Consider the following 26305-nt stretch of genomic DNA (forward strand, 5'->3'; position numbering starts at 1 on the left):
CAGTACTGGCTTTTTATACCACTTTATTCCAACCTGAGCACCTCAATATAAAACTAAACACTGGTGAACTGTTTTCCTTACTAATTCTGAATTACTGTAAATGTACAAGTTCTGCTAGCAGTTCAACACTTAAATAGATTAAATCATCTCTGACACATGGTAGATTTCATATAATGAAAATACCTAAAACAATTAGTGCAATATACTGATCAGAATAAAATGAACTTTGGAAAACAAGGCTGCAAGATTGTTACTAACATATTGCAATACTTAAGTTACAAATTACTGGTACATTGTTTATTATGGTTCTAGCCAGGTAGGAACAACTGAAGCCCCTTCCTTTCAAAGGAGGAGAGAAGGAAAAAATTAGCTGTTTTTAGTAACTGTACATTTTGTATACTTTAAGCAACTCTTAAATATTACAGAAAAGTAATAAACATATATGGAGACTACAATGCAGTACCCTATTTACAGTACAGCCGAAGATCGAATTTAAAATAATCAAGTTTGAATGTACATAATTGTTAGTGCATTGACTATATTACGTCCAAAGGGAACAAAAGCCCCCTCCCTGCCCCCAAACAACAAAACCTATGTAATGGCCAGCAGTGATTAAACGGAATCACAGACACCTGGTTCGTTTCAGTTTTGTTGAAGACCTCACATGTTTGAAGGGAACACTATCCATTAAGATGCATTTATCAGTTTTCATATTCTTAAAACAAGGTGGGTTTACATCTGATTTTTTTTACCCCATTTAAAAAATAACAGGACTGGCTATAATTTAGATGCCACTATTATTCATTTCTTCCCCCTGAATATGTGGGACTGTTTTCCTGTGGCTCATTTGTTAAAATATGGAATGTACACTTTAAATATGGATACTAAGAGAAATTACCAGTTGCCTGAATACTATAGCTAAGCACAAGTATCTTTAGAATTCCCTTCTAAAAAAAGAATCTTTGAAAAGCCCAAACGAGTAAGTTCCAAATCTTTCTCATATTATTGGCTGGTTAACTGTGGGTTCAAATAGTCATTTGTCGACATCCCTGGTGATGAGAAATGATTCCCCCTAACCTTCCAAGGAAAAACCAGCGTACACACAGCTCTCCTTTTCCCCTTCTACTGCTGAAACATTATTCAGAGGGTCACATGCATGTTATTAAAAATTAAGTTCAAAACACTTAAAATAATTCTGTATTAGAAACTTGACTCTATCATAAGTCTCTTCCTTTTGGAAGTCATACTGGGCTGGTTAAATGCTCCAATTCCACTGTTATTAACATTTAGGAAGCAGAAGAATATTCCAGCTAGTTCAAACTGGAGGTTTAGTTACTACAACACTGACTCCTGGTTGGCTGTGTGGGTTCAGTAAGGTCTACTCCTCTTCCTCTGGCAGAATTTGCTCCGGGATTCTGTGGTTCATTCTTTGGCAACTTTTTAGCTGAGAGATACATTATCAAAATAAACACAATTAGAATATTCATATTAGAATAACTTTCATCTGCTTACTTATAATCTTTCTTTCCAGTTGAATTGAAGGAATGGTAAAATGGGGACCAAGTGCAGACACGTAATTAAAACTTAACTTCACTCGAGTTAGATTTAATTCTTTAGACACATTAACTTAATAACCAGAGTAGTACTTTATTTCATAATTATTAATACTTCTATTATTCAAAGAAAATCGAAGTTAATAAAGATGATGGCCAGACACTCTGGTTAAGAAGTTCGGTTCATATCAATGTTCTTTGGACAGTCACAACACTTTTTGGAACAAGTCGGGATGTAAACAAATACCACCACCATCACCCCAGCAACTTGTCCTGCAGGGTGCAACCTAATTATTACCCTAAATTATGATGGACCGCAGCTTCTATTTAATTCCTAGTTTACACAGACTTCACCCTTCCAACATCTACCATTTTTCTCTCAAATGGCTAATTAAGATCTCTAATCTGATTCACCAGTAGCTCTGCCTAATATAAGGAGACTTAATCCTGAATGTTCTCTCTCAAAAATCTATTTCCCAATTTTGAGTCAGATGAGCATGACTTGCCACATGCAGACAAAGCTCCTCAACCATCAGCTATGACTTTAACTTTGCTAAGCACTAAGCTCTATACAGCTAATAGTTGTTCTCTGGAGCGTGACTCCCCCAAGTAAAAAATTTACCTGCTAGATGTAGTCTGCTTGGATCCCTAAAATCCTTGATGTGGTGGATTCATTAAACATCTCTAAAAGTGCTGATTTTAAGGATGGCTAGACACACTGGTTTCTATCATCCATCCAGTCTATGGTAAGACTCTAGCTTTACCTTAGTGCCTTGGCTACATAAAAGATGAACATGCTCTACTTCAAAATCTAAAGGCCTAGCTGAGTTTTGGATCTTTTATCTTTTATCTATTCTATTATTCCACATCAGCGTTAATCATCTTTAGAATCCTAGATGCTGGGCTGACAGGAGCATTGAAGTTTGGGAAGAAAAGCCTTCACCTTGGGTCATTGCTCTAGGAATGGCTCTAGGAATGGTAGTATAAATGGTAATACAATGGTAAATTTCCAGTCAAATGTATTTACAAACAAAGCCCTGTAGGGACAAAGAGTAGGCTAGTATTATAAGCTTTATTATAATTTACAATAAGGTTTTGGACTGAGTGATCATTTCTCCCTTTAGCACACTTCTCAAAGGGTTGGTTTTCTGTTAATTAGATCTGAGTGAAATTAGGAGGTTGAAGGAAATAACCTGAAATTAGGAACTTTTCGCTTCTATTGGTTAATTTTTACTGTGTGGGGATAAACTAAAACATATGTTAGGGGTCAAAAGAAGAGGTCTCCTGTTTTATATCTTATTGAATGTTATCCAAGTGAAGCTGGTACCCATGTTTTGTATATGGTATATGGTAATTGCAGCTTATCAATTTGTCCTTGAATTAATTAGAATTGCTGAGAAGCCAAAAATCCTGGATCAAGTTAATGAAGATGTGCAATAAAAGAAGCCACTCAAGATCTTATCAAATTAAAAGCAGATAAATAAATTTATTATGCTCTCACTACTCCCTTTGGAAAGTCATCAATAGTGAAAATAAGAGTGCACTGGGTGATTTATTTAAGTTACTAATCTGGTAAAATAAATAGAAAGGCCACAATTCAATTTACACTTGCGATTTCTTTCAAGGAAAGACATTCTAATTTCAGACAAAAGCTCTAATACGTAGGCTACTGTCTGACTGGAAAAATGACTTTATTAGCACATCTGAATAAAACGTACAAATGAAATGAAGCTCATATGGGGACTCTTCATACCATCGGAAAGGTTTAAAGTTCATTCTGATTTGAGGGACTTATTATCTCCTGTTTCCTGTTATTAATTTTTCACATGTGGTTCTTGGTTTAATCTGTCCCATTTATAAAAAGAACATATTGTTGCATAATCCTTCACAATTGTGCTAGTATTTCCCTAATAAATTGCAAGCTTGAGGTTCTCAGGAAAATATTTCACACAAACAGGCAAGTTTTTTCCTAAATGAGCCACCATTATCTCTCTCACCTAATGAAAGACATTCTAACAGTATCTGCAGGTTTAACTGGGTTTTCTTTAGCCTCTGAATCAGTTGTTAATTGGTTACTTTGTATGACTTCAATATAAAAGAGTATTTCTTATTTGGGGATAGAAAGGTGGAGACCCTAGTTGTTAATCACTGCTGTATAATAAAAGATGTTATAGGACGAGAAGAGTGCTTGGCACATGAACAAGAGTGTGGAGGCAGTAAACTGTGAGAGCCACCAAAGACGACCTTCCCATAGAATCTGCATCTTAAAACTATTGGAAAGAGGTTAGTCAATAGAAATACTTTTATTTTTGTCATAGAAAAAAGGAAGCTTCCTTATTACTACTACATCTATATTATCTACAATCAACAACTGTGGAAGAGCAATGATCATCAGTTAAAAGCACCTTAAAGGAAAGGTCAAGAGCACTGTGCACTGTCAAATGACCACTGAGGTCATCTAAAGCATGGAGGTCGCTCTGCTTTCCCTCCTTCTCTCTGTGCCTCAATGCTTTGAAACTTTTCCCATTACAATAATTGCAGTAAAATAATTTGTGAATCTGTATACTTATGTATCATGTACTTTATGTTATATTTGTCAATAATAAATGATTTAAAACTTGAGAAACAAAAACAGTGTTCTGTTCATGGCAAAGAAGAGATGAAGACAGCTACTCATCAGTGAAGAGAAAAAAATCTCATTATGCCTACATGCTGCATTCAAAAATACTGCTCTGAGTTTATCATCCTTTTATATAAAAAGTATAATCTAATAGGAAAACACATTTATCCAAATTTCTAAGTGAAATCTTTAGAAAATCTATCTGCCTAAACTATCACCTCAAAGTTCAGGCTTTCAACTCACCTAGAAGAAACTTAACTAAACTGAAAGTGTTACAAACTAATAGGTAATAATCTCTCAAATTTAATAGTATTCCTAACAAAGTAATGTTTGGTAGAAGGCATCTAGAATAGTAATATAATCATTAAAAAAGGGAGAAAACCCAAGAGCTTTTTAAAGGAAGACAGTACGTAAAAGAAAACCAAGTATGTCCCAGTATAACTTGTTTTGCCTATATTTATTGTTTGGGAAAAAAACGTTAATCTTACCTATTGCCATGAATATTTCATTCACATTCATTGATGTTTTAGCTGATGTCTCCATGAATAATAAACTGTTGTCATCTGCATAGGACTGTGCTTCCTGTTAATAGAAGAAAAAAAATAATACATATCTTTTGCACATCCTATACCTGCCTTATGTTTGTTAGAAAAAAAAGAGGCTCCTTTATTACTACTCCAATTTGATTACTTATACCCAATAAATGTGTAATAAGCAATTATTTCTAGTCAAAAGTAAAAGGGAAGTGCACTATGTAGGATATCTTTATAATTTTCTTTTTCCTTTACCTTCTTGAACTATCCCATCCTGATTAATCTGGTCTCACATTAAATCTGCTTTCAAATGAGGAGGTCGGGGGTTAGGGGGGTGGTGAATTATCCTATTCTAAACATAAAACCCTCTTTGATCTCTATGGCAAATTTTACTTATGTTCATTATCTGCAATGAAGACAAATGGAAATCAAATATCCAACACTGGCTTCAACCACTAAATGGTACCTTTATATTCAATTCTGAATGACTTCTACGAGCAACATGTTGATTTTGAATATATCATGAATCATTCCTTTGAAAATTATATTACTACTCTACATTTTTCTCATGCTTTACAGTTTACACGTATTATGCCTTTAATCCTCACAGCTGTTGTGAAGAGCAACCAATTATCTTTCCCATTTGACAAAAGAAGAAAATGAGATTCCTTTGAACTGTATGTGACGGGGCTACTTTTGACTATAATTTAAGTGCTCTATCTACCATTCTATGCTGGGGAGGTAACTACTTTAGAAAGAGTAATAGATACTATACCTCACATGGCTGTCACTAGAATTAAATAAAACCGCATGTGCAACATGCTCAGCTTACTACCTAATGGTGCAAGAAATATCAGTTCTCTTTCTCTCAGTACATGGACTCTACATCTAGAGCGATTATCCAGAAAGAAAATTATCCTATCACTGAAATTATTTATATAACAGCCACAAACAAACTTCTCTGGTAGAGAAGCTGAAGAGCAAGAGAACAGGAGAAGTTTATAAATGTCTAACTAGAGACATTTCCTTTGTTTTAAATGATTGCACTTGCTCTATTTTGCAGCAGGGAACATTCTTTGTTAGCTAGCTTTTCTGAGTCTTTTATTTTTGAAGGCCCTTTAAGAACAAACACATGAGTCTAAATGTATATGTACATATGGGTATGTGTATATGTTGATATATATATTGGTAGATAAACAGGAAACGGTTAGGAAGAATACTAATGTATGTGTGTGGGGGGGATTAGGGTAGGAGGCAATCACTTTTGCTTTCTATTATTTCTGCGTTGTTTGTGAACAATAACTTCTTTTGTAACTGTTTCAGGTCAACAAAATCTTTGAATCAATTTATACATTACAATTATGTAAAGATGTTTAAAAATTCAGGTTTATAATGAGAAGCATTTCACTGCATACAGTACATAACATTTGTTAAAAAAATTTGTATTTTCTATTTTTGCATGGTTTTAAAATTATAACTGTAATTCAAGTGTGGATACAGAAAAACAATTTACAATAAATATGTGCCTTCAAGTGAAAGTTAAATTCAACATACCTGGAAATCGACAGCTCTTTTATTTGCAAGGTCAGCCTTGTTTCCTGATAAAGCTATTACAATGTTAGGACTGGCTTGCCTCTGAAGTTCTTTAACCCAGTTTTTGGCTCTGGCAAAGGACTCCTGGGAAACAAAGAAATGACTATTTGGCACAGGCTGAAAAAATGGTTAGGGAGCATCTTTGTGAGACAAGCCTTTAAAGACTATCCAATGTGACTCTTGGAAAGAAATTCTTAGGACTATTGTATTATTTGAGACACTTTCAAATCAGCTTTTGTAACTCATAAAAGCTTTGGCAGAAATGTCATGCTTGACTATCAAAAAGATTTTAAAAAATCTTTTCTCTAATTGAAATTCTGAATACCAAAAATGGATATTCAAACTAGTTTCACTGTAGAATGCATTTCTACTTACCTCATTTGTGATATCATAAACAACTATGGCAGCTTGTGCTCCTCTGTAGTACATTGGTGCTAGGCTATGGTATCGTTCTTGACCAGCTGTATCCCATATTTCAAACTTTACTGTTGTGTCATCAAGACACACAGTTTGGGTTAGAAAAGCAGCTGCAAGAAGAAGATGTCTGCAATAAGTTTATCATTTTCCCCCTAAAATTTTCATAATATAGAAAACACCTGGAAACCTGATATATTGCACACCCGTAGTTAACAGTGGCTTTAAATACTAAAAGATCTGTGCTTCAAAGCTAGATAATATATATACGGCTTACCTATAAGATCTTCATATTTAAATCACAGATTGCAAGTTTCTTCTACTTTCTTAAAGCTTGATGTAATATTAAATATTTACTATTTCTTAAATTGTTTTACAAAGTGTAATTTAAAAATTTAAAATTGTAAACCAATTTAAGAATTATACAGATATTCTGGAAAAATAGCGGGAGAATCAGCATATCTATAACTGCCATCTACACTGCCAACACCATGATTTCTGCTCCATTTTCTTGGTTTTTATTGGCGTACTCTGCGGATTTAGTCCATTACCACTAAATTAATATTTCTGTTATGATATTATTCCTTCAAAACATTATGACACTTTAATTTCTGTAATCATTCTCTCAACCTAGACTTAATTTGTCAAACATAGGTTCAACATTAACTCCTAGCTCTTTCATTCCCTGCCATAAAAATTTTCTGGATTTGTACTTTTTCATCTGTTCTTTTCTCAGATTTTAACTTTAACAATAAGAAAATATCATTTCACAATATTTTTGCTTTTAAAATTAAGAGGTTGTCAAATCTTGCAAAGAATTACTCTATCACATTTTCTGAATTGCTTCATGAGAGCGGTAAAAAGTAAAATCTCTATTATAAATCTAATTCTTCTCCAGGAATAAACATCGGGAAAGACACCACAATGTATACTTAAGAAAAATGAAAAACAAGAAATTGGTTCATAAAAAGTAGGTTATAATCAAGTGAATTGAACTTCAAAATATCAACTAATAGATGGGGCTGGCCCCGTGGCTGAGTGGTTAAGTTTGCCCACTCCGCTGCAGGCAGCCCAGTGTTTCGTTGGTTTGAATCCTGGGTGTGGACGTGGCACTGCTCATCAAACCACGCTGAGGCAGCATCCCACCTGCCACAACTAGAAGGACCCACAACGAAGAATATACAACTATGTACAGGGGGGCAAAAAAATCAACTAATAGAGTAAGTTTCTAATCGTAGCTAGCTGCACTAAAAATACTTATGAACAAGACCTACAACACAGCCATTTCTAGCAGAATGCTGGCCAACAGTAACCAGACCTCACAGTTTCTTTTGTTCATTGGCTTTGGTAGTTAAACCCCTACGGCTCTATCACTCATCATTAATTGGTATGCTCTTCCCTTTTCCTTTCAGCTCAGGCTGTGGTATGCAACTCCTTCTCCCAAATTGGCACAGAATTAAGTTATAAAATTTTCCAGAACTCTGTCCTATGATGCAAAAGAATTAGGATCTATTTCTGTAAATAGCAGTTTATCTAGTGACGTCAATATTTCATAAGAGATTCACTAGTTAACATGACATGTGCAGAATAAGCCAAGTCTAATTAAATATTATATCTCTTCTATATTAGATATAATATTTTTCATGCCATTGTTATTAGGCCAACTGGTTGCTGGCTTTAATATTAGCAACTATAATCTCAATTTTGCAAAAATCACAAGTGGAAATGTTTTTCTTTTGAGCTAAATTCTAATTAATAGTTCTGTGAATTCTCTGAATTCTCACAAGGGGCTAGTCACTTCTTTTACTATACATCATTAGCAGAAATACCCATTTTCTAAAATCCTATATTTATGGTAAAGAATACCAAGAAAGCATTATGTCACTTTTTCCCTCTTTCCATGAAAAGTTCTCCTGTAGAATCAAAAAATATTTTTAAACAAATAAAATTAAGCCTCTAAGACAGTACTCCTTTTTCAATAAAAGGGAAAACAGTAAAGGAATGGATCACAAAACATAAGCCTGTCTTCTCAAGTATATTTTGATGCAACTTGAAAAAATGTGTATTATAATTTGCATTTAGTGTTTGCTTTATCTCTTCTACGGTCACAAAGTACACCGCTAGTAAAACCAATCATTTACACTTCCACAGATCATCTAGGCTCAGGGAAGTAACTATTAGTTATGCTGCCTTAAAATAAATACAATCTAATTCTCAAACCAGTTCAAGATACCGCAAAAGGCCATCAATCTTTTTAATAAATGCATGTACAAAAATGATAAATACAGGTAAAGAAATCCCAACAAATATATTAAAAAAACAACAGCCCATGTCAAGTAGAGATTCTCTCAGAAATACAAAGCTATTACACCAGTAGGCTAAAAAAGAAAAATCAAGTATTATTTAAATAAATTACAAAAGGGCATTTGAGTCAATATCCATTCCTAATATACACATAGGATTACTCCTTAAAATTTATCAAGTGTCCGTTCCATCCTTAAGTCTAAAATCAGCATTTTGCTTATTAATAGCAAAGCTCTTAGGCAGTCTCTCTAAATCTAGAAACCAAATAAGAACATCCACTATCACCATAATTTAGTATCATTTCAGATATCCTTAAAATAAAAGTAATAAAATATTGGAAAAAGCCCTATTTGGAAACAAAGACTGACATGAAAATCCAAAGGCATCAGCTAAAATAAAGCAGATAATAATGAGTTCTTTAAATTGGTTGGAACAGATCAAAGTCAACAGCCTTACAATACACTGGCAATAACCAGGTTTTCAGCCTTATGATGGGGGAGAATGGATTCCAATCATATCAACAAAAAACAAGAACAATCAATTCACTCCTCAACCTCTTAGAAACCATCCTCCATCATACTCTATTTAGTAGCTCCTACTTCTCTGCTCCCGGAGTTTCCTGTGCAATAACATGTTTCACACTGTACAATCACTGGCTTATATTATCTTTTTATTCTCCTAGAGTGGGAGTTCCTCGAAAGATTACTATTATCTATTCTTCTCCACACCCAACATCTAATATAAACCCAAGTTCATAAAAATGTTCAAAATGTTTGCTCAAAGAAATTCATAAAAGATAAGTGTATTGGACTACTTTAGACAATATTTGAAAAGACAGACAGTTCCCAAATGGAAAAAAATAGGTATCTCAAAAGGCCTCTACTCAAGTTATTATATAACTAACAAAATCTCAAACAAAATACCATCAAGATTTTTTTAACTTGATAACATTGTACTGTTGCTCATCTGGTATGATAAACAGAGCATAATTTTGGAAGAGGAGAAAAAGACCAATATTAGAGACCAGGGGAACGAATTTAAGGCTACATCAATAACACACTAAAACAATTAAAAGTGTTGTAATGCCACAAGGAAAGAAACATTATGGGAATAGGATAACTATTGTTATAAACATTATATACCAAAAGACCTTCGTGATTCCCCAAAGTTCTCAAGTTCTCAAATACTACGACAGCTTTTAACTTCCCCCATAAAATTCAGTGAAGTATAGCTGACACCTTCAAATCCTTAGTGCTTCTAAAAATACATTATTAGTTATTAATAAAGTTATAAAAATAAATTGTGGCACTCAAAATATAAACTACCACATCAATACAACATTAACCAACCACAAACTTACCTGAATCTGCAAAACCACTTTAATTTATCCAAAACGTCTATTTTCTGGCTAAGAACCATCACTTTCTTAGACCTCTTCATTTTCTCTTCACTTCCATCACCAGCACTAGCAGTTGGTTTTCTTTTCGGGCCCATATTTCACAAAGAAACAGCTTTTATCACTTCGAGAGTTACTGTGTACGCGACGACAAGTAGAGAAAAACAAAGCTGCGTTGAGATGCGGGTGCTGGCCTGTCTAATAGGGTCCCTCTTTGAGCTACATGATCAATTCCTATTTGCAAGCCTGGCAGCAAGCAAGTAACATTTCAGTCTCAGCAAGACTGCAAATTACTGAATCACAGACCTTGGGGTCAGCTGAGAAGAGCTGAAACTGTAAATGTTAAATCTGCACATCCGAAGGCCTACAATGTTTAAGACCTTAATAATAACAAGCAAGGAGAAGACACTGCAATACACAAGGCAAGGGCAAGAATATCCAAGTCAACAGCATTAACCAAAGGTTAACAACTGAGAAAAAAAAAAGGTTAAACTATCAACTAAAATGATTCTACATGAATTAAACAGAAGGGTGAAAAAGAGAAAAACCAAGGAAGCAATACCACCCCAACCCTCAACTTATTTATAAAATTGGATAGGAAAGAATTACTTTATTAGAACTGACCAAAAACCCTACATAAGACAACTAGGTTTGATTACACAAAAATTTGAGACTTTAAGTCTGCAAAACGTGTACCATATACTCAAAACACAGGGGTGAACACATTTAAGAAAATTTCTACAGTGGATGTTCAGAGATTAATTTTCAGCATGTAGAAAGTTCATATAAATCTTAAGAAAACTACAAAAGCATCAAGGATAAATGTGTAAAGAAAATTCACAAAAGGAATATAACATTAAAAAAAAGCCAACATCACAAGGAATCAACAAAATCATCCTCAGAGCAAAAATATTCGTTTTACCTTCTAACTTAGCAAAATGAAAAAATAAAAAAGAGAGTGTGGCAAACACTCACTCACTGCTGGTGATATTTTATAACTGTTTTGGAAATAATTTTGCCAACGTGGCAAAGCCATGAAAATGCTGATACCTGTTAACATAATACCTCAGAGAATCTCCAAAAGATGGAAGGGGGGGCGGGGGCAAGAAAATGGGGAGAACAAATCTTCATGCTCAAAGAATTTTTGTATTTAACAATTAGAAACAACCTACATGTATAAATGAAAAGGTACCGGTGGCCTGGCAAGTTATTAATTAACAATTAAATTAAAAATGGTTATAAAATGACCTATTTAATTGCCAAAAAGTAAAAAAAGTATATAAATTCAGGGTGGGGAAAAGGTACATCTATGTAAAAACGTGAATAGAAAAGACAGAAGAAACTAAAACAACAGTAGTGTCCCCACAGTAGGATCATGACTGAGTATTCTCCCTTACATAAAACTCCCAGAAGTAGTGGATTTGAGGCCCTATTAAAACTGAAAGGTAAAGGATATAGTTGCTAGAGAAGGAAAGGGCCTTGTTCAAGATCTCAGAAGTAGATCAGGGTCACTTATGATCATAAAATCCAAGTCAGAGATTGTTTGGAAGTGATGTGTACGGGAAGCAAGTTTTTAGAGCCAGAATTCAATGAATGAGTTCAGTGAATCTTGATTAAACTTCAAGATGAATATCCAATCAGGGAAAAGGACAGCAGGAATCAACCAAGTAGCATCAAGAACCAGGTACCAAAGCTATCAGTGAAGCTAGACATTTGTTTGCTGGAAAAATGAGTGTCAACAGCAGTAATCTAACATAACAGATTTTCTCAGACAGATGAGCACTGACTTCAAATGATAAAACTGTAGACAGAGAAGAATATATGGATGGTCTAGAGCTGACAACAGGCAAAATACAAACTGAGGCCATTTTCATTTCTCATTAAAATTGTGTATGTGTACGGGGGGAATACCCAGTAGACTATGGCAGCAAAAAACACCACACATACAGGGAAGAGTTATATTTCAATTAATACAAGGAAGAAGAGAAAAAAGGGGATAAAAATAGATTAGGGCAGAGAGGAAAGCATACACAGTGACTAAAGCCAAACAGAAAATATTCCAAAAGCCTGGCAACAAGGTAAAAAAATTTACTATATAGCTAACATCTAAAAAGATGGCAATATTCCCAAAAGTAAATCCATCATGACATGATCTATAAACATTAATCATATAGTATTTCTTAAAAAGCTATGCACATCTCATAAAGGATTGATATCCAGAATATACAAAGAACTCCAAATTAGCTACACCAAAAAACCAAACAACCCAATTAAAAAATGGGCAAAGGATTTTAATAGATATTTCTCCAGAGAAAATATACAAATGGCCAAGAAGCACATGAAAAGATGTTCAACATAACTAATCATTAGGAAAATGTAAATCAATTACACAATGAGATACCACTTCACACCCATTAAGATAGCTATTATTAAAACAACAGAAAACAACAAGAGTTGGCAAGGATGTGGAGGAATTGGAACCCTTGTGCATTGATGGTGGGAATGTAAAATGGTGCAGTTGCTGTGGAAAATGGTATAGAGACTTCAAAGTTATTAAACACAGAATTACTATATGATCCAGCAATTCCATTTCTGATATATACCTAAAAGATTTGAAAGCAGAAACTTGAACAGATTATTTGTAAATCACTGTTCACAGCAGAATCACAATAGCCAAAAGATGGAAGAAACCCAAGAGTCTAATGAAGGAAAAATGGATAAGCAAAATGTGGTACATATAGATGATGGAATATTATTCTGCCTTAAAAAAGAATGAATGACATGTTACAATATGGATGAACCTTGGTGACATAATAAGTGAAATAAGCCAGTCACAAAAGGACAAATATTGTATAATTTCTCTTTTATGAGGTTCCTAGAGTAGTCAAATTCATAGAGACAAAAAGTAAAATAGTATTTACCATAGGTGGTGGTGGGGGGGGGAAATAGGGAGTGATTGTTTAATGAGCAGAGTTTCAGCCGGAAAAGATGAAAAAGTTCTGAAGACAGACAGTGGTAATAGTTGCACAACTACGTGAGTGTTTTTAATGCCACAGAACTGTACACTTAAAAATGGTTAAAACCGTAAATTTTATATTATGCATATTTTACCACAACAAAAAACATTCAGCAACATCTAAAGGTAATTATTGTCAAACGAACTACAATCTTGGAAAATACTAATGATACAAAGGGAATAGTCTGCATGAAGTCAAGCAAAATGAAGCAAAGAATAAAAATCAGTATTTCTCCAACATTGTCTAGGGGAAAGGTATTATTTTAAAAAGACTAATTCATGTAATTTGTTCAGAAATAATAAGTCAATATGCTTTTTTTACTATCATAGCTTGACCGTTACTCATAAAGAACATCAACTCTCCTTAAGGGAATCCACTGCTAGGACATAAGCTAGTCACATGTCACCAGCTGATCATACTACTATTTCTGATAATACACTAATGCATTGTTTTAAAATTAGTCTTAGGAATTTGGTTAGTATTAAGTTAGTACCCCAAACCTGATCACCCTAGAATGAACTAATAAAACCACTATTTGAGCCTTCAAGGCTAACAGCCTGTGGTTACTCCATCAAGGGCACAATCCTTATAAAGTCTTTACTCACTACACTAGATTTATACAACATAGATGTATCAAATACTGAATTGGGAAGCAGAATGAAGGCACACAGTACAGGAAAGGTAAAGAAATGGGAGAGAGGGGAGAGTTTGTTACAAGTTATTAACTAGTACCAGACAAATCTCCCAAACAAATATCAGAGAAAAGGTTAACGAAATTAATTTGGCTTTAAGTGATATATGTCTATGAAAGACATTTTATCTATGGACAAGAGATACTTTATTAAATAGTTTAAATAGTACTTTATTAAATTTCTATACTGTGCCAGGAAAAGATGACTTCCAGTTTCTAGTTCTGCATGTAAGGAGCTTAGAAGTCACCACTCCATCCTGACAAGTAAAAAGCTGAACAAACTGAAAAATTAACAACTATTCTTAGATCTGTAAGAGAAGTGAGGTCACAAGACAATCTGCTGCCCCAAAATTGGAGAGACAGACAGATACAGAAAAATCACATCTCAGAGCAGAAACCTGAAGAAACTAGTGCCAGAGTAGGAAAATCCAAACTGTAAGAGACAAATTGCTGGAGATTAGGTATGGACAAGTCTGAGTTAAAAACTCCAAGGGAACCCAGTGATAGGCAGGTCATCATGCTTTTGTTGAGTTTTACCTCCAGGAACTTGACCAGGTTCTCACAGTAAATACCACAGAAAAATGCCCTTGTGCTTCCAGCAGGGTGAGGCAAAAAGAAACCATTTTGAAATAACACAGACCACTCTCTTCTTAATAAGGCCCGCCCTCAGAAGCAACTAGTTAATCTGAGCATAACCTACTGGGATTATCAGAGTCTAAATGACCTGGGGGAAGGAATATCCAACTCCAACCAGCTGTAGCCTTCCATATGGGAGAAGGGAAATATCGAACTCCAGTCACTCTAGCCTCCCTCTCTCATCTAAGGGGGTTGAAAAAATCTGACAAGCACTTTTGAAGCTCACTGTCCAGACACACAGGCTCACTCAAAGTCAGACCTAAGCATGGAACTATAGAATGCTTCCTCTCATCCTACAACTCTCCACCACATTACTAAAGGCCTATTTACTGCAGCCACACTAGCAAGAAAAATTACAAGGCATACTAAAAAGAAAAAAGCAGTGTGAAAACAAAGAGCAAGCAAGAGAACCAGATACGGCAGGGATGTTGGAATTATCAGACTGGGATTTTAAAACAACTGGGATTAATGTGCTAAGGGCCTTAATGGATAAAGAAAACAACGTGCAAAAATAGATGGGCAACGTCAGCAGAGATGAAAATCCTAAGGAAGAACCAAAAAGAAATGCCAGAGATCAAAAACACTGTAAGATAAATGAAGAATGCCTTTGATGGGCTTATTAGAAGACTGGACATGGCTGAGGAAAGAATCTCAAACCTTGAGGACGTATCAATAGAAACCTCCAAAACTGAAATATGAAGAGAACAAAGATAAAAAAGGAAAAAAAAAAAAACAGAACAGAATATCAAGACTGTGGGCCAACAACAAAAGCTGTAATATATTCTAATGGGAATACCAGAAGGAGAGGAAAGGAGACAGAAGAAATATCTGAAACAACAGTGACTGAGAATATCCCCAAATTAATGCCAGACACCAAACTACAGATCAAGGAAGCTCAGAGAACACCAGTAAGATAAATGCTGAAAAATCTACACCTAAGCATATCATTTTCAAACTACAGGAAAGCAAAGATAATGTGCAAGGATAGTGCCCAGGCTATTTTGCAAAGAAGTTGCTTCCCTCTTCTCATTAGTGATACCCCTTTCTCCTTCTGGTTCAAGAACCCAGAACTTAATGCTTCCCAGGCCTCAAGGGAATCTCCCAGACCTTTAAAACATTACAGGCCTTGAAAGTGACTCTTTAATGCTTAGCAATAAGCCTATCCACTAAGTGGACTTAAAAGTTCTAATATCTGAGAATTTTACGATGCAGGAATAGAAAAGGGCAAGTCAAAACAGAAAGAAGTGACAGGGAAGACTCTAACCTGCAGAGTATCAGTTACGGGAAACCCGTAATCCCAGAATATATTTATCTATGCCAAGCAATGCCCAAAGATATTAGCAGCAACTCTAAAGGAGGAAAAAAGTGATGAAAAGACTGGAATCCTTTTAATCCCATAATCATTAGATAAAATTACTTTCAGTTTAATAACCACATCTAGAAACTGAACTTACAGAAATAAGTCCAGAGGGAAAAAAGTTCCAAGAAAATATCCACCATTACATGTTAACCTAAAACAGCATACAAAACTGCAAACATTAAATGTCCAACAATAAGGGTATGATTGAAAAATAAGACGAGATTACCAATTACTAAAATAAACATGAATACAATACAGAGGTATTGAGAATGATTATCATTAATAAATGAAACGGAACACAATAGTTTGACCATTATAAATGAATCTATATACAAATATTATGAAGTTATAGTTTGCAGAGAAAGTAAACAATAAGAAAAGATGCTTGACTTTGCTCATAATATGAGAAAAAACATAAAAAACGCAAGGAACCATTCATATAAGAATGGCAAAGATCTACAAGTATGCTAACACCTTGAGTGCAGGGTAACAGGTTTTCTATGCATTGCTGGTTGGAGGAAGTCTGGAAAAATTTATCAGATTTACAAAACTATATACCCTTTGAACTAGCAATCAAGTTAAGGAATTTATACTACACAAATACTTAAAATACGTGAGAAATGACTATGAATTAAATTATTCACTGCAGCACTGTTAACAGTCAAAAATACAAAACAATGTGCAAATCCAAAACTAGAGAACTGATTAAAATATATATCGATGTGTTCCATGTATGGAATACTGATAAAACCAAGAAAAAAGACGATGCTCTTCATAACACGATATAGACAAAACTTCAGCAGATTGTATTTTCCAAGATGGCTGCAATAAGATCTCCCACACCACATTCTTCTTACAATATGACATTGACACTTCTCCCTCAAATCTGTGCGAGCCTGTGACTAGATTGTAATCGATGCTACTTATATGACTTCTGAGGCGAGGTCATCAAAGGCCACCCAGCTTCCACCTGGTACTTTTGGGACACTGATCCTTGAACCCAGTCATCATGCTGTGAGGAAACCCAAGCCAGGTAGCAAGGCCACATGTAGGTGTCGTGCCTGACAGCCCTAGGTGAAGTCCCAACCAAGAGCCAGCATCAGCTGCCAGATATACTGAGATGATTCTAGTCCCATGCTGACTGCAACTCATGAGAGATCAGAAAACCACCTACTAAGCCTACTCAACTCCCAGAACCATGAGAGATCATAAAATGATTTTGTTTTAAATCATTACGTTTTAGGGTCACTTGTTTCTGAGCAACAGATAACTGGAACAGTATTAAAGTAAAAAATATAAGACATATTACAGTAGGTCTGATATGCTTCAACTTGCATAAAAAGGGGGAGAGAACATATAGATTTGAATGTAATAGTAACTTTGCAAGGATATACGACAAAATAACATTGTCTCTGGGGAAAAGAACTGAGTGGGGTAGGAGAAGATGGGAGGGAGACTTTTCAATGTAAATCTTTTAAATTTGAATTTTGACACACAAGAACAAATTAATGAAATAATAAAAATTTTAAAAGTACACATGTATATGGCATAAAAATGAACACAGTGGTGGTAATTTTGGCATATGGGTGATCTGAATGTTTATTTCAAAATACTTTCATATTCTTTTCCTTGTAATCTCTATGGGGGTCCATATCTATCAAGTACTACACATTTTATAACAGAATGCTTCTGTCATGCATACATTAACTCTAACTTTGAACCAGATTTTCTAGTCTGATAGTCTCTCTAGCAATTTGGGAAAAAAATCTATATACATACACATTCACACACACAAAATCAATTCCAGAATACAAGAGGCATCGAAGAAAGATCTCTTTAATCCCAGCTGCCATTTAGTTGCAAAACCTCAGGCAAATCACTTTTCTTGCCTTAGTTTCCTCATCTGTAAAATCAGTATTTCCTCATATAGCCATGGTAAGGTCCAGATGAAACTTGTAAAAATGCCATATAAGTTCTAAGACTGCACCACATAACATGCAACCATTTAAAAATTATCTTACAAACTGCCTTAAAATTACCCTGTATTTCCTAGAAGTCATATTTTTCTAAAATTACAAATTATTTATGAATGCAATAGATGAGAAAGTTAGGATTTGTTAAATTCAAGCCCTCTAATATTAAAGTCACTTACATGTCCAAGATACATTCACATTGCACCTCAAATAGAACTGATAACAACTAAGTGGAACACCTTCTGGCTCCAGTTTTATGCAAAGATGAACTATTTTTTTTACTGAGAAATGCTGAAGGTGTCCAATAATTACATAGTGACTAGAGTCCCATATCATCAGATTATTATTATTATTTTTTTTGGTGAGGAAGACTGGCCAGTCTCTTTTTGCTTGAGGAAGATTGTCCCTGAGCTAACATCTGTGCCAATCTTCCTCCATATGTGGGACACCACCACAGCATGGCTTGATAAGCAATGTGTAGGTCAGCTCCTGGGATCCAAACCTGTGAACCCCGGGCCGCCAAAGCGAAGAGTGCAAACTTAACCACTACACCACTGGGCCAGCCCCTACTCTCTTCTTTTTGAGTCCAAAGAGCACTTGCTATCTTCAATTGTGGAAACAAGAGGCTAAAAATACATGAATGACTGGTTCCTCTTCTTACTTGTACCATTCCTCACCTATATTACGTTGAAAAGAGAGTGAATGCTCTTCATCAACACTTACTTCAAATACTGTTTCGCAACACTTGTAAAACACTAAAGATTATTTCTTATTTTCAAAACTCAATATGCAACTTCAGTAACATTCAGTCTCATCTTGAGGAATTTAGCAATTTGGTAGCTAGAGTTCACGTTTACATCAAGATAGCCAATGATGAAAACTCAAAAACCTCTGGAATTACTCCTATTGCTTTTCTCACTCTTATGTATTCCCATTCTCTTCTGCCAAGAGGCTTGCTAACAAAAGGTTCTCTCAATGATGAATCCAAAAGATGTTATCCTATGATAAATTAATTCAGCATGCATCATAAGCAAGATCACGTATAAGAAACATCAAACTACTACGGCATAAGACCCAAAAGGGGAGAAGAAACATTTTTCAAAAACATAGCTCCTTGTATTTTTATCGTCAGAATTCTTACTCTATTAAAAGCAAATTTTAAAAAAGCTTCCCACCCCACTATACTCCCCAAATATCCTTCAAAACCAAGTGTCTTTTATGTGCCTCTCACTGTGTCTATGAAAAGGTCAATTATCCGGAAACCTTAAATATTCAGAACAGAGCAAAGAACAGGAAGGCAGCCAAAACAGATGTCATAAGGTCCATGTACCAAAACTTATGTGAACTTAACAGATTTCTTCAGTATGTAATTGAGAATACACTTCTTTTTTCTGTATATCCTCTTTTGGGATATATATAATAAACAAAAACAGTAAGATCAGTTGGAAATTTAGGATTAATTTAAAAAGTGGTATATTATCACCTTTCATACTTTATGTGTACTCAGTCTGTCTCCGATCCTAAACCATGAGATCATCTTTGGTTTCTAGTACTCAGCACAGTGTTAGGAGCTTGGTAAATCTGTTGATTAAATGAATTTTAGAGAAGCTTGATAATCTTATTTCCCAGTATATAAAAGAATAAAAGCACATTAGTGAATTGATAGAGGCAGTTGTTATAGTTAGAGCTAACCGGCAAAATCATTCTACTCAACAGCTCTGAACATTTTGGCAGCACCAGAGGGCATCAATGAATTAAGTTAGATAGAGCAAAAACTGATGCTCATGATCCCAAATTGTGAAAAAATTTTAAGAGGCAAAAAGTTAAATTGTATTGATTGCACTGTTTAACGTGGAGGCGAGCACACACTTTAAAAGAAAGTCTGCTCTAGAAGAATCCTTACTTAGCTCAATCCTCTCATTTTACAAATGTGTAAACAGGGCTCTCATAAGTGTTTATAAAAGGGTGCCAGGATTAGGACTTAACTTAGTGACTCCTAATTCACAGCAATGCTTAAGTAGCCACAAATAACATTTTAAACTAGCACATTGGAGAATAATTGATGTGAAGATTATTAGAGAATTTTTTAGGTCATAACTGGTATAAACTGACATAAAATATCAAATCTCTACCAACTTCTCTGAGTAATATAACCTATCTCAACACTGAGATGGAACTACTATCTATCTCAACTACTTTTTACATGGAAATATTATCATGCATAAAGATAATATTCTTTCGCTTTGCCTCTAGGTCTTCTGTCCTTTCTCAAAAGTATTTTTAACTGAAAACAATGTGCAGATGCAAAAAGATAAAGGCATATAAACAAATGCACAGATTACAATTATACAAATAAGTCTTTATAAAGGCTAACAAGGGGCAACAGTAGAAAGTTTACTACTAGAGGAAGAACTTTCGACTTAAATTTTAACTTCAAGTTAACTTTTAACTTCAGATGTAAATTTTCTGGCTGCCTTTATGCTTTGAAATTTAGGAAGCAACTTTAATATCTACATACAGGTAGTATTCTATTTAACTGTTTAATTTCTCCCTCTGAGAAAACTTCCACAAATAACTTAGCTGATGTTGGTGGCATGCATTTAATGTAATATACATGACTAACCACTTTTGTGAAAACCAATAAACAGGGGGAAATTAGTAAGAATTTGTCATAAAAAATTTTAAGAAAGTTGTAAATGCACATGCTATCTACTTGAATGAATCACAAAAACTTTTCAGAAAGACTCAATTTTAGGAAGTATTTGCTTATAAATTTTTTTGAATACTATTTCTTTCTATAATTTTTAATGAGAAATTTTACCTTCTAAGAGAAGAAAATTTGGACATAAAATTCTTTAACATTGTCAAATCCTAAATCAAATACTATACCCTAGGTAGAACAGTCATGATTCCAAAATAACACAATGTCATGACAATACAATAAAAATATCAACAGTGATAAAAATGACTCAGCAAAAAAATGATGATGGTGATGGTAGTGGCAATAGCTAACATTTAATAAGCATTTTACCCTGTGTTGGCATTGTGTTAAGAAATTTATATACACTTTTACTTAATCCTTACCAAAACACCTTTCAAGTTAGGTACTATTATTTCCATTTCATATAAGAGGAAAATAAAGCTGGGTATGACTTGCCCAAACCATGCAGCTGGTATGTGCTGGACCTAGAATTTAAAATCAAACAATGTAGACATACAGCCCCCTTTCTTAACACAATGCTTAACTCTTGAGAAAGGCCTGGCCACAAATTGGTAAGGTAAAACACAGTGTTAATATAACTTTGAAACCAGTCTCCCTTTCCTTAACTTTAACAATAATTTTTCCCCATCAGGTGTTTTTGAGTCTGAATAGAAAAACAAGTCCTGCTAGCCCCCTGAAAGGAAACTGGATGGACGTTAAATGTAGTAGAATGAACTTTGCTGTTCTGGTAAAAACATCCCTGAAATAATTACTTTAGGCACTCTACTTAGGGTTAATAATTGCTGAAAGTAGCTTAAAAAACAAGGCACTTATTTCTTTAATTAATTTAGTATATAGTCAGCGCTTCATTACTTGGGGTGATAAAGGGGAGCAGCACTGGTACAGACGAATGAAAACAACAGATAATCCCTTAGTAAAGATAAGGCAGAGGAGAGATGGGACAAAGAAGGGGCCATCTTCTCTCAGAGGCCTAGAAGGTTAACAGATTCGTAGGAAGGTAATATGCAATGTAAGCAGTACATAATATCTGTAATTCTCAAACTGGAGCAGTTGGATGAATATATTTTTCAAAATCCTAAAAAGCAATCATACTATTTATGGGAGAACAACTTTAGTGTAAATGTAATACTGACTACTTAGAACACACAAAGCAGTGGTTCTCAAACTTGAGCATGCCTCAGAATCACCTGGAAGACTTGTTAAAACTTAAGATTACTGGCCCTACCCAGTGTTTTTGTTTCAATATAGAAATCTGCTTTTTTTTTTTTTTTTTTGCAGGAGAAGATTCACCCTAAGCTAACATCTGCTGCCAATCTTCCTCCTTTTTTCCCCCCTACCAAAGCCCCATCACACAGTTGTATATAATTCTAAATTCTTCTATGTGAGACACTGCCACGGCATGGTTACTGACAGATGAGTGGTGTGGTTCCACTCCTGGGAACTGAACCCAGGCCACGGAAGGGGAGCGCATTGAACCTTAACAACCAGGCCACGAAGGCTGGTTCAGGAATTTGCATTTTAACAAGTTCCCAGGTAATGCAGATGCTTCTGGAAGAGGGAACCCTTTGAAAACCATTCCTCTAAACTAAAGCTCAAAAGTTACAGTACCAGCAAGGGGAATGTTGTTAATATTCTCCTACATAGCTCCATAACCTAAATTTGAGAGTATGTAGTACATTTCTTTGATGACCAGTACATACAAAATTAAACTGTGGTGTCAAACATTTATCTCTCAAAAGAAAAAAAAGGGTTGAATGACTGCATGCTATTTTCATTGTACATTCTAATTTTGCTCTGACTTACACTGAGGATCTATTTGTTTATAAATATCATGTAAATGTCTTAAAAAACAAACACTGTTTTTCTTGACAACAGGAACTCACTGGAAATCTTTAGGTATTCAAGGTGCTAAGTGAAAGATGGCCAGCCTTATTACCCAACATTTACTGAAGACCTACTGAACCTCCACATGTAATAGCAAATAAAGAAGACTATGCTCTGAGCCTAATGCTCCTTGCTAACCTTCTGGGCTAGTCTTAAAGAACAGGAACAAAAATGTCATGCAGACTTTAAACCCCTACAAATAAACTAGAAGTCCCCAAAGTGCTCAACCCACCACCTAATTACCTAATCTCATTATGAGTGCTATAGGATCAAGGAGCAAGGTGCCCTGTACAATGAGACAACACAGATTCTTAAATGAAACTATCAAGTAGTATAGGAAGAACCACACAAACTAAAGAAACTGTGATATTCTTGATGAATATAAGGTTCTAGAAAACACAAACTCAAGAGTGCAGCATATGATTTCCATCTTAAAACACAATCAAACAGAAATGAAAATTTTAAGTGAGATCTTCAGACCATAACCAACATTACTAGATATAAATAGTCAAATAAAAAATAAAGAATAGATGAAATACAAAACATTTGGCCAGGTTCATTTGTTAGCTAACTCTTACCACACACCAGCCGAAACAAAAATACATATTACTTACAAGTTATAGACCTTTGGTGTTGATCATTAAATAGCTCAAACCTTGAAATCCTTGAATGATTAGACTCTATTATAGTCCCTAAGGGTGAAGAGCTGTTAGCAAAGAGCATAAAAGAATAGTGCTCACTATATAGACATATCAAATCAACATGTCTACTCCTTAAACTTACACAATGTTATATCACTTATATCTCTAAGAAAACCCCCAAAAAAGTGCTTATAGCTGTAATTATAATGGCACTGTCATACCTCCTAAAGATAGTAATATGTGGTCAACATGGTAAAAGTGCCGAATAAGCATTAACTCAGAAATGTGGATGTAAATTCTTTTTAAAGTTGGTTTTAAAAGCTAGACTTGATCTGTACAAGTAAAAAATATTAAGGAAGCTTTACACGTAGGAAAGAAAACCTTTTGAAAAATTCATTAATGAAACGTAGACAATCTAACTGATATTAAATGGAAATGGAGATTATACGTATCCATACGCAGATATCAGAGGATATGTATATTTATGATGCACTAATATGGGGTTAAATTTTTCTTTCAAGTATCCTTCTAATTGAGTATTATTAAGAAAATATTAAGAAACTTAGAAGACGATCAACATATCCAAAACAAAAACAAAAATTCTAGTCTTAGGCTCCTGAGGCTCTGACAAAGTTTCCCAAGAATTATGTTCTTTACTACAATACTGCAGTGTTTTCACTACTTTAATATGTACTGTGAATGGGGAGCAGGGTGAGGATAGCATACAGCAAGCCCTAAACCCATTTGGCCCAGGTATTTAGCCTAGAATGTACATGTACTTTGGGAAATGCTGCCACTGACAATCACTTGTCAAGAAGTAGTTACAACAACTAACTTTTTGCTCCAGTTTAATGTGGGTGGACATGACCTACCAGTCTTTAAAACTCTTCCTACCACGTGGGCCAGTTAGCTTTGACCCAATTTGCTTTCTGGAGGCCAAACCCTGAGAGGTAGTATTTCATTACTAAACCAGATATATATGTAAATGTATCAAGAGAGAAACCACAAAGAATGTGTAATATATTGTTCATTAAAATTTTTTAAAACACCAAGATTTCTGACTCAAAATAAAAGCTCCATGATATGGACCACATTTTTGATGCTCATCCATTATAAAAAACATAAAGCACTGAAACAGTAACGCTGTAACACAATACACAAATGTTAGCAGTTGACAATCAGCATTATACTGAAGTGGAGACACCACTTAACATACACTAAATGCACTGCATGAAGTCATGCTTCTGAAAGATGGATTCTAATCAGCTACTACATGCCAGTGGGGATCTGTCTTACGAATTTCAAAAGTTTGACTTTTTAAATGTATGAGGTTAAAATATATTCATATATACATAAAAAAATATAGTACTGCTTTAACTACACACCCCTTGCAAAATACTGTGAATCTTAAAGCTGTGTGTTTCTCCTGATATTATCTAATTCAAAAGCTTCATCTGACACATGAAACTGAGGCCCAGAGAAGGGCTGGTGTGCCCCACTATATAATTATATAGCGATATAGTTGTGGATTTCCTTGACTAAATTCAGTCATCTAATTTCCCATCTCCTATCCCCAACACTGCACCGTTGGCTGTGTCCTCTCTCCTACGTCTTGCCTTCCCCTCACCTCAGTCCTACCACAAGCACTGTGCGCAGTGCTTACTTTACTTCTTCCCCCTTTATTTCACCTTTCTCTCTAGGTCCCATTTTCCTTTCATGTCCTTCTCCACTAATCACTAACCTTTTCTCTTTCCTTATCCTAGGAGCATTCTTAAACAAGTTTAATACAATTTAGTTAATTCTGCAAATCAGTATAATTTACTAATAGTCCAGTTATTTAGAATTAGAATTTTAAGGTTAACTCTTTTACTATTTTTACTATTCATTCTAAAGTCAATGCAATTCAGGACAAATATGTATTAATTTGAAGAAGCTTCTAATCATTATCAAGAAATAGACACCAGATCAAATCCTATCACTTGGGACATTGATTCTACTCATATTTGCATCTGTATTTTCCTTTCATACAACCATCTTGGGGATAACTAGGAAATCAAAATGCAAAAAGATGTTTTCTTAACAAAAATCAAGAAAAATTTTAAAGCTTGAGGTCGGCTGAACAGCTCTTTCCTTCACTTTGTGACCTATTTAAATATTCATCATCACACAATGGGAACTGTAAAATCTTTTTTACCAATGTATGATCGAATTAAATGAAAAAGGGGAAAAAAAAAATCTCACCCCCGATGGTACTCTCTTGAAATTCATGAAATTGGCCCTTCACAAAACGAAGCACTAGGCTTGATTTGCCAACAGCAGACTCTCCCAGAAGTACTAGTTTGAACTGGCATATTTTATTCCCAGTATTTGGCCCGTTGGGTCTTGTTGCTCCTCGATTAGCCATGTCCAAATTTGAAAGAAGTCCCTAATTTCAGTCTCTTAAATGAACTTCCAGGATGCAAGGTGTCAAATGTTTTTCTCTCTAGAGGGAAAAAAACCTGTAAAGAAACAAATATGAACTAATTAAATATGCAAATCAGTAAAACAAAAATCTAATATTAATCGCCTTAGTAAATTTTGCCTATAACATTACTGTATGACAATTATAAGCTTTATTGGACATTGAATGCCATTTAGTTTAATTCACTACCTTTGTCACGAAATAATGTAAAGGGATGAGATTTAAGCCTAAAATCATGCTGTAATTTTTAGGGCTTTTTTTTTTATTTTTTAAAGCTAACATTTACTAAGGATTCAACTTTGCGCCAGGTAGTTTTAAATACTTAACACAGCCACTGAACAAAAGTCTATGAAGTTAGATTATTACAATCCTAAAAATAAGGAAACAGGCAGAGACCTTGATTGAGGTCATATAGTTACTGTGACAGAACTACAACAGAGCTGAGTTTTAAACCCAGGCAACCTGAGAGGTGACTCAGGAGTTCAGGTTTTGGAGCCAGATGACTTG

General features: G+C 34.8%; 1 protein-coding gene across 2 annotated transcripts in view; it reads right to left on the reverse strand.

Annotated features, from left to right (window-relative positions):
- Positions 1-6: 6 nt before the first annotated feature.
- Positions 7-26305, reverse strand: part of RAB5A (RAB5A, member RAS oncogene family) — a 29266-nt gene continuing 2967 nt past the window's right edge. For both annotated transcript variants that reach the window (XM_014842150.3, XM_044753992.2), the window contains exons 2-6: positions 25579-25835; positions 6675-6826; positions 6261-6383; positions 4662-4755; positions 7-1444 (exon numbers count right to left, since the gene is read on the reverse strand). In XM_014842150.3, coding sequence (XP_014697636.1) covers positions 1329-1444; positions 4662-4755; positions 6261-6383; positions 6675-6826; positions 25579-25741 — 648 coding nt within the window. In that variant the 5' untranslated portion in view covers positions 25742-25835 and the 3' untranslated portion in view covers positions 7-1328. The remainder of the gene's footprint in view (positions 1445-4661; positions 4756-6260; positions 6384-6674; positions 6827-25578; positions 25836-26305) is intronic.

The sequence above is a fragment of the Equus asinus genome, chromosome 21 (genome assembly GCF_041296235.1).
Source record: "Equus asinus isolate D_3611 breed Donkey chromosome 21, EquAss-T2T_v2, whole genome shotgun sequence".
Lineage (NCBI taxonomy): Eukaryota > Metazoa > Chordata > Mammalia > Perissodactyla > Equidae > Equus > Equus asinus.